General features: G+C 44.5%; 1 protein-coding gene across 1 annotated transcript in view; it reads right to left on the reverse strand.

The window, feature by feature from the left end:
- csmd2 (CUB and Sushi multiple domains 2) overlaps positions 1–15,666 on the reverse strand; it is a 338,221-nt gene that overhangs the window by 130,915 nt on the left and 191,640 nt on the right. The window contains exons 36-38 of the mRNA XM_029734626.1: positions 14,284–14,353; positions 10,156–10,272; positions 7,853–8,062 (exon numbers count right to left, since the gene is read on the reverse strand). Coding sequence (XP_029590486.1) covers positions 7,853–8,062; positions 10,156–10,272; positions 14,284–14,353 — 397 coding nt within the window. The remainder of the gene's footprint in view (positions 1–7,852; positions 8,063–10,155; positions 10,273–14,283; positions 14,354–15,666) is intronic.

The following is a 15,666-nucleotide window of genomic DNA, read 5'->3' on the forward strand; positions in this document are numbered from 1 at the left end:
GTATTACAGGTCATGACTACTTTGGCAACAGAACCTGGATTTGAAATGCAGTGGGAGGATTGAGAGAGACTATGTTTCTATAAACTACTCAAGGGAGAGAAAAACAAAGCTAGACTGTTGTTTAACTATTAAACTTTATTGCTGCGATTCTGTTTTCTGGGATTGGGAGGTAGAGACAGGAGAGGGAGAGGTTTCTGCTTCTATTTCGTAAAGCAGCTTCTATTTCTTAACGAGGCAAAAAAAGGTTTGCTAACTAGAAGGCTGGTGGTGAAGCAAGAGAGTCACCTGCACAATGTGTTGAGAGTCACCTGCACAATGTGTTGAGAGTCACCTGCACAATGTGTTTGGCTATAAACGAAGACGGAGTGTGTCTTCCCATATGCTTGCTCCCCTGCAGCTCACCAGCTGATGTAGGCTGTGTTTGACTATAAACGGAGACGGGCACATCCTACCCACTGCTGAACAGAACTGCGCTGGGCATCTGTGCTGTGCTTATCACTGAAAAGCTCTCAATCTCTCCAAAAACTCTTGTTCAGTCAACATAATAGTCAGATTTTAGTCACAGAGATAATTTTTTCTTGTCTCGTTTTTGTCAACTGAAATTAAAAATCATTTTCGTTTAGTTATAGTTTTTTTTTCTGGGTATATTTAGCCTCGTCAAATTGCTAATGAAAAATAATAGATGTTTGAGTCACTATTTGAGTCAATATTTGAGTCACTATTCTTGTTGACAAAATGAACACTGGTCCATTTGTGGACAGTGCGGTAGACAGCAATGGCCGCCTGCTGTTTCCTCCTCTCTGGTCGGTTTCTCAGCAACCCCTGGCCCACATTCAGTGACACATCGCTGTGAGGCTGTAAATGATGTATCTGAATACTGACTACTCTACCCTGACATCTGACAGACTTTTTTTATCTAACTCTCTTTTTCTGGTGATTCAAAATGGCAGATTTCTAAACGCTTTAACGATGGTGTACCTGAGAGGATAGCTGTGGTTCCTCTGTGGGATGAGGCTATTGAGGAGACGGGGACACTCTCATCGACCTCACAGAGGAGAGGAAGACACTCTCATCGACCTCACAGAGGAGAGGAAGACACTCCCCTAGACCTCACAGAGGAGAGGAGGACACTCTCATCGACCTCACAGAGGAAAGCAGGACACTCTCATCGACCTCACAGAGGAGAGGAGGACACTCTCATCGACCTCACAGAGGAGAGGAGGACACTCTCATCGACCTCACAGAGGAGAGGAGGACACTCTCATCGACCTCACAGAGGAGAGCAGGACACTCTCATCGACCTCACAGAGGAGAGGAGGACACTCTCATCGACCTCACAGAGGAGAGCAGGACACTCTCATCGACCTCACAGAGGAGAGAAGGACACTCTCATCGACCTCACAGAGGAGAGGAGGACACTCTCATCGAACTCACAGAGGAGAGGAGGACACTCTCATCGACCTCACAGAGGAGAGGAAGACACTCTCATCGACCTCACAGAGGAGAGGAGGACACTCTCATCGACCTCACAGAGGAGAGGAGGACACTCTCATCGACCTCACAGAGGAGAGGAGGACACTCTCATCGACCTCACAGAGGAGAGGAGGACACTCTCATCGACCTCACAGAGGAGAGGAGGACACTCTACTAACACATTGACACTCTCATTGACCTCTCACCCTCACGGAAGAGAGGATGACGGTGGAATCGAGGGAAGGACTTTCACCCAATTGAGAATTTTCCTCTGTCTCTCTCTCACTTTCTATTGGGAGAAAGAAAAATATAAAAACATTCTTCAACAAGCTGTAGTTTGATGCAGTCATCAGAGCTATGAGCAAATTATTCCCAGCTCATTTCTCTTTAGAAACAAGAGGGAGAGAGAGAGAGAAACAGAGAGTGAGAGAAAGAGAGAAAGCGCGAAAGAGACAGAGAAAGAGAGAGAGATAGAGATAGAAAGATACATATAGGGAGAGAGAGAGAGAGAGAGAGGGACAGAGAGACAGAAAGACAGAGAGAGAGAGAGACAGAGAGAGAGACAGAGAGAGAGAGACAGAGAGAGAGAGGCAGAGAGAGAGAGGCAGAGAGAGAGATACACAGAGAGAGAGATACACAGAGAGAGAGATACACAGAGAGAGAGAGATACACAGAGAGAGAAAGAGAGAGAGAGGGAGAGATACACAGAGAGAAAGAGAGAGAGAGAGAGATACACAGAGAGAGATACACAGAGAGAGAGAGAGAGAGAGAGTAGAGTAGTCACTGAGCCTTGAAGGCCCAGGATATAAAGATGACTAAAGAAATGGATTTCTCTGGATCAGAGCATCCTTTGTGAGAGATAAGTCATGCAAGCGTTGCAAAAGGGGGCATTTCCAAATATAATGCTTGGTTTATATGCTAATGTAACATAATTATGGAAATGCCAGATAGTAGATTTCAATTTGCCGCTCGTTCACTGAATCACAATATAAAGTTGAGCACCTTTGTGCCGTGACTTTGTAGATAAAGGTTGGGTTTTTCCCTTCCTGTTTTTCTGAGGTTGGGAGGTGGAGACAGGAAGGAGAGGTTACTGTTCTCTGGGGTTGGGAGGTGGAGACAGGAAGGGGAGGTTACTGTTCTCTGGGGTTGGGAGGTGGAGACAGGAAGGAGAGGTTACAGTTTTCTGGGGTTGGGAGGTGGAGACAGGAAGGAGAGGTTACTGTTCTCTGGGGTTGGGAGGTGGAGACAGGAAGGAGAGGTTACTGTTCTCTGGGGTTGGGAGGTGGAGACAGGAAGGAGAGGTTACTGTTTTCTGGGGTTGGGAGGTGGAGACAGGAAGGAGAGGTTACTGTTCTCTGGGGTTGGGAGGTGGAGACAGGAAGGAGAGGTTTTTTGTATGACTACAAACAACCTTTACGACGCTGACAGAGGGAGGGAGAACTCCTAACATAGTATAAATACAGGTTTATACCCAGGGCAGTTTTACAGAGTCTTGGGGCTTATTAGCTTGATATAACTTGGTACATGAGAGCACTATGAGTAATCCCAGTAAATTATAGGTTTACATCCAAGATCAGTCAACAGTGAAATGCTACCTATGTAATGTAAATTTAATCAGAAGACAAATCCTAAACTTAGCATTTTGCATTTATACTCTAATAACTTTGACATCAATGTGAAGGAGTAAAAATATGAATAAATAAAAATATATCCAGGGATATAACTGAATGAGTCAGACATTGAGAGAGAGAGAGAGAGAGATGTTCACAACGTGACCAAAAGTATGTGGACACCTGCTGATCGAACATCGAAACTCCAAAATCATGGGCATTAATATGGAGTTGGTCCCTCCTTTGCTGCTATAACAGCCTCCACTCTTCTAGGAAGGCTTTCCTCTAGATGTTGGAACATTGCTGAGGGGACTTTCTTCCATTTAGCCACAAGGGCATTAGTGAGGTCGGACACTGATGTTGGGCGATTAGGTCTGGCTCGCAGTCGGTGTTCCAATTCACCCCAAAGGTGTTCGATGGGGTTGAGGTCAGGGCTCTGTGCAGTCCAGTCAAGTTCTTCCACACCTTTCTCGACAAACCATTTCTGTATGGACCTCGCTTTGTACACGGGGGCATTGTCATGCTGAAACAATTGTTGTCACAAATTCGGAAGCACAAAATTGAATGTCATTGTATGCTGTACGAGTAATATTTCGTTTCACTGGAACTAAGGAGCCTTAACCATGAAAAACAGCCACAGACCAGTATTCCTCTATACAGTTGGCACTATGCATTCGGGCAGGTAGCGTTCTCCTGGCATCCAGATGGTGATGTGTGATTCATCACTCCAGAGAACGCATTTCCACTGCTCCAGTGTCCAATGGCGGCGAACTTTACACCAATCCAGCCAACGCTTGACATTGCGCATGGTGATCTTAGGCTGGTGTGCTGCTGCTCGGCCATGGAAACCTATTCCATGAAGCTCCCGACGAACAGTTCTTGTGCTGACTTAAGTTGCTTTCAGAGGCAGTTTGGAATTCGATAGTGAGTGTTGCAACCAAGGACAGACAATTTTTACACGCTACAGCACTCAGCGGTCCCGTTCTGTGAGCTTGTGTGGCCTACCACATCACCTTTGTTGCTTCTAGACATTTACACTTTACAGTAAAAGCACTTACTGTTGACCACAGCAGCTCTAGCAGGGCAGAAATTTCACGAACTGACTTATTGAAAAGGTGGCATCCTATTACGGTGCCACGTTGTAAGTAACTGAGCTCTAAGGTCATTCTACTGTCAATGTTTGTCTATGGAGATTGCATGGCGGTGTGCTGGAGTTTATACACTTGTCAGCGACGGGTGAGGCTGAAATAGCCAAATCCACAAATTTGAAGTGGTGTCCACATACTTTTGTATCTATAGTGTACTTTGTATTCTCAAAGAGATAGTTCACTTGAAAACTAAAGTTTATCAGACGTTTTAAGGTTAATTTTTATTTATTTTACCTTTATTTAACTAGGCAAGTCAGTTAAGAACAAATTCTTATTTTCAATGACGGCCTAGGAACAGTGGGTTAACTGCCTTGTTCAGGGGCAGAACGACAGATTTGTACCTTGTCAGCTCGGGGATTCAAACTTGCAACCTTTCAGTTATTAGCCCAACGCTCTAACCGCTAGGCTACCCTGCCTAATGATTTAGCGATAAGTCATCTGTCGTGATTAGGGTTGCAAAGGGTCGGAAACTTTCCGGTAAATGTCTGTAATTTTTCCTGGAAATGTTCAATGGGAAGTAAAGCTCTGGAATTTGGGGAATTTTGCGTAAACTCAAGAATCAACCTTTTTCTGTGGGATACAGAAGGCAATTCTAGGTATTGTGGCATATTTTGGTTAAACTATCCCCAATTCAATGGAATTGCAACCCTCTCTATGCACAGTGCATTCTTCCATCACATGTACAGCTGATTCTCAAGATCTTCCACACTAATGAGATGCTATTGAGCCCACACTACTACACTGTCTGAGCCAAGGACTACATGCTTTCTGGCAAGTTTTGATTACATTACTGGGTGGGGTGAATATATTTTATATGACATACACTATGTTTTGTTAATTAACTAGTAAATAGTAGCCTACAGCAAAGTGCGTTTAAATAATTTCTAACTTGTTAACAATTTTTGCTAGTTAGTTTTAGCTTGCTTGAGCCTGCTAATTGAGGAGTGTTAATTCACCTGTTTCCATAAATGTTTAATTTAAAAACATGTATCTTACAAAGGAGTTGTTTAATCTAACTACTTAACTATTTATCTGCACATGGAATTGTATTTGTTTGTTTTTTTACCCACAAAAATTGAATCTTTACAGGAAAATGCCGCGGGCACTATCTGATTTGTGGAAACATTTCACTGCAGCTAATGTAGAAGGAAAAGCTGTGTACATTTGCAAATGTTGTGCCAAGTCATATGTGAAGAATGCAACAAAGATGCAGAATCATCTGGCCAAGTGCATAAAGTTCCCTCAGCGCTCACAACAAGCAACCTCTGACAAAAGTCCCTTTACTTCTATTCGAGGTGAAAATGATGAATCAGACACCTTATCAATAATAACAGCTCATGGTCCTCCTGGAATCAGAAGTGTTTTTGACTCAATGGAGGAACGTAGTCAGAGAAATGCTGATGAAGGTCTTGCTCAAGCTGTGTATGTAACTGGTTCACCTCTGATGCTCACAGGCAATGTGTATTGGAAGAGATTTCTGAATGTTCTTCGCCCAGCAGACACTCCTCCAACCAGACATGCTTTATCTACTCATTTGCTGGATGCAGAGTTCAACAGAGTTCAAGTGACAGTCAAGCAAGTCATAGAGAAAGCAGACTGTATTGCAATCATCTCTGATGGCCGGTCGAATGTTTGTGGGCAAGGAATAATTAACTACATCATCTCCACACCTCAACCAGTATTCTACAAGAGCACAGACACAAGGGACAACAGACACACCGGTCTCTACATTACAGATGAGCTGAAGGCAGTCATCAATGACTTTGGACCACAGAAGGTATTTGCACTGGTGACAGACAATGGTGTGAACATGAAGGCTGCTTGGTCTAAAGTGGAGGAGTCCTACCCTCACATCACACCCATTGGCTGGGCTGCTCATGCATTGAATTTGCTCCTCAAGGACATCATGGCACTGAAAACAATGGATACACTCTACAAGAGAGCCAAGGAAATGGTTAGGTATGTGAAGGGTCATCAAGTTATAGCAGCAATCTACCTCACCAAGCAAAGTGAGAAGAATAAGAGCACCACATTGAAGCTGCCCAGCAACACCCGTTGGGGTGGTGTTGTCATCATGTTTGACAGTCTCCTGGAGGGGAAGGAGTCTCTCCAAGAAATGGCCATATCACAGTCTGCCGATATGGACAGCCCCATCAAGAGGATCCTCCTGGATGATGTATTTTGGGAGAGAGTGGTAAGCAGCTTGAAGCTCCTGAAACCTATAGCAGTAGCCATTGCACGGATTGAGGGAGACAATGCCATCCTGCCTGATGTTCAGACTCTGCTTGCAGATGTAAGAGAAGAAATCCGTACTGCCCTGCCCACTTCACTGTTGCTCCAAGCAGAGGAAACTGCAGTTCTGAAATACATCAAAAAGCGTGGAGACGTCTGCCTGAAGCCCATACAGCGTAAATGTTGGACCCCAAGTATGTTGGCAAGAGCATCCTGTCTGGTGCAGAGATCAACAAGGCCTATGGTGTCATCACTACCGTGTCTCGCCACCTTGGCCTGGATGAGGGCAAGGTTCTTGGCAGTCTGGTGAAATACACTTCCAAGCATGGGCTTTGGGATGCAGATGCAATATGGCAGTCGTGCCAACATATCTCATCAGCCACCTGGTGGAAGGGACTTTGTGGATCTGAGGCCCTTTCCCCTGTTGTCTCCATCATCCTCCAAATCCCACCAACATCAGCCGCCTCAGAGCGCAACTGGTCCTTGTTTGGGAACACACACACACACACCAAAACACGCACAGGCTGACCAATACAAGGGTTGAAAAATTGGTGGCCATCCAGGAAAATTTGAAGCTTTTTGAGCCTGACAACGAGCCATCCTCAACCAGGTTGGAAAGTGACAGTGAAGATGAGGCCTCAGAGTCCGATGTTCAAGAGGACGTTTTTGGGAGACGCAATGGATCATTGGGGATCATTCAATATTCCCTTTCTTTTGTTGTTCAGTGAAATCATTCCATGTGAAGAGTCAACTCATTTAGTTAAAGTTCAATTCGTAGCTAAATATATTTTTTATTTCTACTGGAAGGACTTAATCATTTGCAATTATGTCTACTTATGATAAGGTAAAAGGTTTATGTTTCTGTCTCCATATGATATGGTAAATACAGTATATCCAATGTAAAAAAACATCTACATTTAAATGGCATTAATATTAATTTGCATATATTTCCGTTAATTCCCATATATTTCCATTAATTCCCATATATTTCCGTTAATTCCCATATATTTCCGTTAATTCCCATATATTTCCACAAATTCCCATGGAAAGTTTCCACCTCTGAACATTCCCCAAAATGTGCAACCCTAGTCGGGATCCAGCTAGGATAGATGCCTGAATCCCAAACAAATGGGAAATATACTGTGAAATTCAGAACATTAGATGAAACGTGGAGATCAAAAACTTGGTTTCATGCATCCAAAATTAGTGTAACCTTCTGAGTCTCTTACCCTGGTACTCAAACCTGAAGCCATGTCCTGAGTCTCTTACCTTGGTACTCAAATCTGAAGCCATGTCCTGAGTCTCTTACCTTGGTACTCAAACCTGAAGCCATGTCCTGAGTCTCTTACCCTGGTACTCAAACCTGAAGCCATGTCCTGAGTCTCTTACCCTGGTACTCTAACCTGAAGCCTGGCTTGTTCTGGGAGTGGTCACTATGGAAATACACTGTGGTCTCATGGGAGGTGGTGAGCAGGGAGGGCGGGACATCCTGTCCACTGAATCGACCAATCACAGTGCTGGTGTCCAGTGGGCCGTTCCTTATCTCCAGAAAGTCATGGTTAGCCTCGGTGGAGAAGTTGAGGAACTGGACATGGGCTCCTGGGGGTGATAGAATACAAAGTTAGAGACAGTACCAGGAAATACAATCCACATAGAGACAAACAACACCTTGTAACACCTCACTGGACAAAAACTGGTTGACTCAACGTTGTTTCCATGTCATTTCAACAAAAACATATCAATGTTATAATGTTGAATGAATGTGGAAAACTGATTGGATTTGAAAAAAAGACATAAAAATTGGGAAAATGTTGTCTTGTTTTTAACCCAACGTTAACCTACGTAAATTCAATGACACGAAGCGTTTATTTGTTTGATTTCACATTGAATTCATGTTAACTCAACCAAATGTAAATGACGCTGAACTGCCATCTCTGGGACAGGTGTTCTATCCACGTTGCTCCTGGGGTGGAGATCATACATGTAGATCAGGAATTACATGTAATCTGTTACGTGTAAGGGATTCCACAAATACGGTAACTGTAATCCGTTACCAGCTAAAATATTCTAATCAGATTACAGATCCTATTGAAGAACTTGATGGTTACTTCAAGAATTACTTTTAAATTCAGAAAGGATTTTTTACAACAAAAAAACCCAACATATTTGACACTGTTTTCTCAATGACATTAAAATCAGCATTGAAAAAAGGTGCAATTTTAAGTTTGTTCCACCTGAGTGAATCTGACCACAAAATCAGAGACCACCATGATGACACATCAAATGATGACCACCAATCAGAGACCACTCTGACGACACACCAAGTGTGTTTGATGGATTCCCGGGAAAAGAGCAGGATTAGGCTTTTGTAGGCTACAGTCCACAAACTATGTCTTCCGATAGTGTGACTGCTGTCGGCGTTCAAAGGCTATCCGGTTTGAATAAACGCTGCGGTGTAGTCTACAGCGATACGGATATCACTTATTATTGATATCTACATAGGAACATTGATGTGAATCACACTGCTGCTCTCTCGTTTAGCTATTTACACTTTTCAGATCGTGGTTTGTTGTGGATACGGCCGTTCAGACATCTAAATGTGTATTTGATCCCAATAATGGTTGAAATCAAGAAGTTTAAGCGGCCAATCAGTCGTTGTTTTTGAAACCGGTGGACAGCCAGTGAAGAGTGCGCTCTTGCAACAGCTAAATAGTGCAGATCCCAACCTATGGAATAAAAATGGGGCTGTTTTTTGCTTCAATCTAATTCATGATGATAAAACCAAAAAATCCATTGGCCTAATGGACACATGATCAAACTCACACACTTTTGATAGAAATAAAAGAAGCAATCTGTAGATGCTATATCCAATTTTGTATTTATACATTATATATATATATATAGTATATTCTTGAAGAACAATGCCTCATGAGCTTTGTTCAACTGTCACACTCCATGACAACCCAACATAGAAGATTGTTTTACTCCGATGTCTGTAAACATTGTAAATGTAAACACTGTATAGACTCACACAATCATAAAAAACAGAGTAGGACTGGCTAATAAGTCCTTCGTTTTGGGGGTATGCTCAGATAAAACAAGGGGTATAACATTCATTGTTATGACTGGAAATCTAACGGATCACAACATCGTGCTACTACTACTGCTACTACTACTACTACTACTACTGCTACTACTACTACTACTACTGCTGCTACTACTACTACTACTACTACTACTACTGCTACTACTACTGTTACTACTACTACTACTGCTACTACTGCTACTACTACACCTGCTACTACTACTACTACTGCTACTACTACTACTACTACTGCTACTACTACTACTACTACTGCTACTCCTGCTACTACTGCTACTACTACACCTGCTACTACTACTACTACTACTGCTACTACTACTACTACTACTGCTACTACTGCTACTACTACTGCTACTACTGCTACTACTGCTACTACTACTACACCTGCTACTACTACTACTACTACTACTACTGCTACTACTACACCTGCTAGTACTACTACTACTACTACTACTACTACTACTACACCTGCTAGTACTACTACTACTGCTGCTACTACTACTACTACTACTGATGCTACTGCTACTACCACTACTACTACTACTACTACCTCTACATTCACAGCACAGTGAAGGGGCTTCTCTCTCACCGTATCCCACAGGCAGGTAGATTCTCCAGGTACAGTCACTGTTGCTAGGGTAGTTGCCTGGGAAACCAGGGCTAAGGATCATGCCTTCCATCTCCTCCTGGATTCCTCCACATTGGGCTGGACCAGGAGAGAGAGAGAGAGAGGGAGAGAGAGAGAGAGAGAGAGAGAGAGAGAGAGAGAGATAAGAGACAGAGAGACAGAGAGAGTGAAAAGACAGAGAAAGAGAGAGACAGGACAAGAGAGAGACAGAGAGAGAGAGAGAGAGAATTGAAGAGAGAGAGGGTGAGACAGATAGAGAGAGAGAAGATAGAGATAAGAGACCGAGAGACAGAGAAAGACAGAACAGAGAAAGACAGAACAAAAGAGAGAGAGAGACAGAGTGAGAGAGAGAGAGAGAGAGAGAGAGAGAGAGAGAGAGAGAGACAGAGAGTGACAGGGGGTCAATGTATACATTCACTGTATTTGTGATAAATCATTAGAACCAAAATGATGGGTAACAATTGCGGCTTGAAACTTTGTTTAAATTAAATATTTGCTTTGTGTGCAGAGAGCTTACGCGAGCACCTGGCTTTGCAATATAGGATTTTACTATGATGAAAAACATCAGAAAAAAAACAAAAACAAACGCTGAAGCTTTTAAAATGACACTCATGGAAGAGAGAGTATTTAATTAAATAGGTAAATTCAGCTTTCTAAACCATCAAAGGTCTCTCAAGCACCTTGGTAGCCTACAATTTAGCTCTCTAAACCACCAAAGGTTTGTCAGGCACTTTTGTAGCACCTGCAATCTCCACTTTTCATAACAGAGGGAGATACATGTATTCCCAGCCCCCCCCCTCCACCCTCTCTCTATCGCTTCCTGCAGCGTTCTTTGAGCTTACATCACTGATTGAATCAAATGTCGCTTTTGATTGAAGCGCAGAAACAGGGTTCAAAGGGTGTATGAGAACATAAGAGCGATGGTGATACGGAGTTAAGGATATGGATAGGATATGAGAGAGGACAAAGATGGTCAACGAGAGAAAAGAGAATCAGGGCAAGAGGGAGAGGGGGAAAGGGAGAGTAAGAGGGGAGAGGGAGAGAGAGCGCAGGGAGAGGGAGAGGGAAAGGGAGAGGGAGAGAGGAGAGGGAGAGAGAGAGGGTAGAAGGAGAGAGAGAGGGGGAGAGAGGGGAGAGGGAGAGAGAGAGTAGAGATGGAAAGAGAGGAGGGCGAGGGAGAGAATAGAGATTGAGAAAGAGAGCGTAGAGATGGAACAGAGAGAGTAGAGACTGAGAAAGGGAGCGCAGAAATGGAGAGAGTAGAGACTGAGAAAGAGAGCGTAGAAATGGAGAGAGTAGAGACTGAGAAAGAGAACGTAGAGATGGAGGGAGTAGAGACTGAGAAAGAGCTAGGTTATGATCATAAATGCGTGAAGTGTTATGTGGGGAGTGTGTGGATGCAGAAAGGCGGTGTAAAAGCTATGACTCTCCATCAGCTTTCCTTCCACCCCATCCCTCCTGCACCATGAACCAGAAGGCTGTAGAATACACACACACACACACACACACACACACACACACACACACACACACACACACACACACACACGTTTCCTACACAACCACATGATTGACATTAGCTACAGCACATTCCTTTTTCATCTTCACAGCTGTTCATCTGTTTCCATCTCTCTAACATCTTCTAGAGGTGAACTTTGGGAACTACTCCAAGCAGCAGTTGTCTCTACAAACGTCCTTGTTGAGACATTAAACAAAGTATGAAACCTCCCTGTTCATCAATTCCCGTTTCAATTCCAAAGGAGCCAAGCAGAGCGGTGATGTGCCTCTACAAGGACCTTGGTAAGGAGCGTGTGTGTGTGTGTGTGTGTGTGTGTGTGTGCGTGCGTGCGTGTGTGTGTGTGTGTGTCACTGTAAGAACACTGTTACCTTGGATACATCCAGAGAGAAAAAAGACAGGGAGGGAGGGAGCAATCAAATCAAATCTAATTGTATTTGTCCAAACGGTGACGCAACCAGTCAAGAAGCTCTCAATGGTGCAGCCGTAGAACTTTTTGAGGATCTGAGGGCCCGTGACAAACCTTTTCAGCCTCGTTCCTGCAGGGGAAGAGACATTGTCGTTCTCTCTTTACGACTGTGTTGTCGTGTTTGGACCATGACAGATCCTTAGTGATGTGGACACCGAGGAACTTGAAGCTCTCGACCCGCTCCACTACAGTCCCATCGATGTGAATGGGGGTGTGCTCAACTCTCCGTTTCCTGTTGTCCATAATCAGTTTCTTTGTCTTGCTGACATTGAGGGAGAAGTTGTTGTCATGGCACCAGATTGTCAGGTCTCTGACCTCCTCCCTATAGGCTGTCTCATCGTTGTCGGTGATCAGGCGACGTCGGCAAACTTAATGATGGTGTTGGAGTCGTGCGCGGCCACATATGGTTGAACAGGAGGTACAGGAGGGGACTGAGCACGCACCCCTGAGGGGCCCCGGTGTTGAGGATCAGCGTGGCGGATGTGATGTTACCTACCCTCACCACCTGGGGGCGGCCCATCAGGAAGTCCAGGATCCAGTTGCAGAGGGAGGTGTTTAGTCCCAGGGTTCTTAGCTTAGTCATGAGCTTTGAGGGCACTATGGTGTTGAACGCTGAGCTGTAGTCAATGAACAGCATTCTCACATAGTGGGAGAGGGCAGTGTGGAGTGGCAATAGAGATCGCATCATCTGTGGATCTGTTGGGGCGGTATGAGAATTGGACTGGATACAGGGTGTCTGGGATAATGGTGTTGATGTAAGCCATGACCAGCCTTTCAAGCATTTCATGGCTGTGAGTAATTAAGTAATAGTAATTAAGAGAGGTTACCTTGGCGTTCTTGAGGACATTGACTATGGTGGTCTGCTTTAAACACGTAGGTATTACAGACTGGGTCAGGGATGAAAATGTCAATTGAAGACAATTGCCAGCCGGTCAGCGCATGTTCTGAGCACACGTGCTGGTTGCCCTGCAGCCTTGTGAATGTTAACCTGTTTAAAGGGCTTACCTCAGCTACGGAGAGCGTGATTACACAGTGGTCCGCAACAGCTGGTGCTCTCATTCACGGTTCAGTGCTGCTTGCCTCAAAGCGAGCAAAGAAGGCATTTAGCTCATCTGGTAGGCTTGCGTCACTGCAAGCCCTGCCACATCTGACGAGCATTAGCGCTGGTGTAGTAGGATTCGATGTTAGTCCTGTATTGACACTTTGCCTCTTTTCATGGTCAGCGTCCCTCTCCATGAAAGCGGCAGCTCTAGCTTTCAGCTCAGTGCGGGCGGATGTTGCCTGTAATCCATTGCTTCTGGTTGGGATATGTAACGCACGGTCACTGTAGCGGACGACGTTGTGAATGCACATATTAATGAAGCTGATGAATGATGTGGAATACTGGTCAATGCAATCGGGATGAATCCCATAACGTACTCAAGTCTGTGCTAGCGAAACAGTCTTGTATTTTAGTATCCTCTTCATCAGACCACTGCCGTATCTCCCCCTGTGAGCTTACCTGACGCTGCCGTTCTGTACTGCCAATGCATAGAAGAAGAAAAAAAAACAGCTAGATGTATATTGTCCATGTCTTTGTTCATCTACAACTCCGAGAAATATACTATATTACAGGTCCTGTTGATAGGATAGTCTTGAAACGGAGCTCGTCCAGTTTATTCTCCAGTGATTGTGCAATAGAACGGAGGGTAGAGGCGGTTTATGTACTTGCCAACGTAGTTTCGTCAGGTTGCCCGCACGTCGGCGACCTCTCTTAAAACAGCCTTTTTTACTTTTTGAGTCTCTGGGATTAGGCACAGGTCAGTAGTATGTCCTGCGCTTCCAACTTGTTGAAGTAGAAATCTTCATCCAAATTGAGATTACTGTTCTGATGACCAGAAGCTCTTTTTTTTCGGTCACAGGAAACGATGGCAGAGACATTATGTCCAAAACAAAGTTAAGATCAGTGCCAAAAAGAACATTGTGGAGATAGGATGGAGGGAGAGAGATACAGAGATAGGGAGGACATAGTGGGAGAGGGAGGACAAAGACAGAGATATCGAAAGAGATGGAGAGAGAGAAAGAGAGAGAAAAAGAGAGAGAGCGAGAAATATATATTTTTTACCAATGCAGAGTGGAGGTGGGTAGTTCCATCGCCTGACGGTCCCTGGCATGCAGGAGATGTGAGAGTTTCCCTAGGAAAATAACCCAAACACGCAAAAGAACACACAACAGACAAAAACAGACACAAGCACACAGAAGACAACAGCAATTCATTAGCCTCTTTCCACTGCCACATGGAGCTTTGAACCGCATCTCTCCTCTCCCTACAGTCTACTGTCCTCTCTTCTCTCCCTACACAGTCTACTGTCCTCTCTTCTCTCCCTACAGTCTACTGTCCTCTCTTCTCTCCCAACACAGTCTCCTGTCCTCTCTTCTCTCCCTACAGTCTCCTGTCCTCTCTTATCTCCCTACAGTCTCCTGTCCTCTCTTCTCTCCCAACACAGTCTCCTGTCCTCTCTTCTCTCCCTACAGTCTCCTGTCCTCTCTTATCTCCCTACAGTCTACTGTCCTCTCTTCTCTCCCTATAGTCTCCTGTCCTCTCTTATCTCCCTACAGTCTCCTGTCCTCTCTTCTCTCCCTACAGTCTCCTGTCCTCTCTTATCTCCCTACAGTCTACTGTCCTCTCTTCTCTCCCTACACAGTCTACTGTCCTCTCTTCTATCCATAAACAGTCTACTGTCTTCTCCTCTCTCCCTACACAGTCTACTGTCCTCTCTTCTCTCCCTACACAGTCTACTGTCCTCTCTTCTATCCATAAACAGTCTACTGTCCTCTCCTCTCTCCCTACACAGTCTACTGTCCTCTCTTCTCTCCCTACAGTCTCCTGTCCTCTCTTCTCTCCCAACACAGTCTCCTGTCCTCTCTTCTCTCCCTACAGTCTCCTGTCCTCTCTTCTCTCCCTACAGTCTCCTGTCCTCTCTTCTCTCCCTACAGTCTACTGTCCTCTCTTCTCTCCCGACACAGTCTACTGTCCTCTCTTCCATCCATACACAGTCTACTGTCCTCTCTTCCATCCATACACAGTCTACTGTCCTCTCTTCCATCCATACACAGTCTACTGTCCTCTCTTCTCTCCCTACACAGTCTACTGTTCTCTCTTCCATCCATACACAGTCTACTGTCCTCTCTTCCATCCATACACAGTCTACTGTCCTCTCTTCCATCCATACACAGTCTACTGTCCTCTCTTCTCTCCCTACACAGTCTACTGTCCTCTCTTCCATCCATACACAGTCTAATTTAGTGAGCTGTGGGAGGTGATACCTCACCATATGTGATGTAACTCCAATGTCAACAAGAGTCTTTCCCTAGCTCTACGTTTGTGTGGACTGAAGTCGTAAGATACCCAGACATTGATGTACTTTTTTTGTCTGCTACTACTATTACTATTACTACTACTACTACTACAGCTACTACTACTATTACTACTACTAATACTACTACT

Source organism: Salmo trutta, chromosome 36 (genome assembly GCF_901001165.1).
Source record: "Salmo trutta chromosome 36, fSalTru1.1, whole genome shotgun sequence".
In the NCBI taxonomy this organism is placed as follows: domain Eukaryota; kingdom Metazoa; phylum Chordata; class Actinopteri; order Salmoniformes; family Salmonidae; genus Salmo; species Salmo trutta.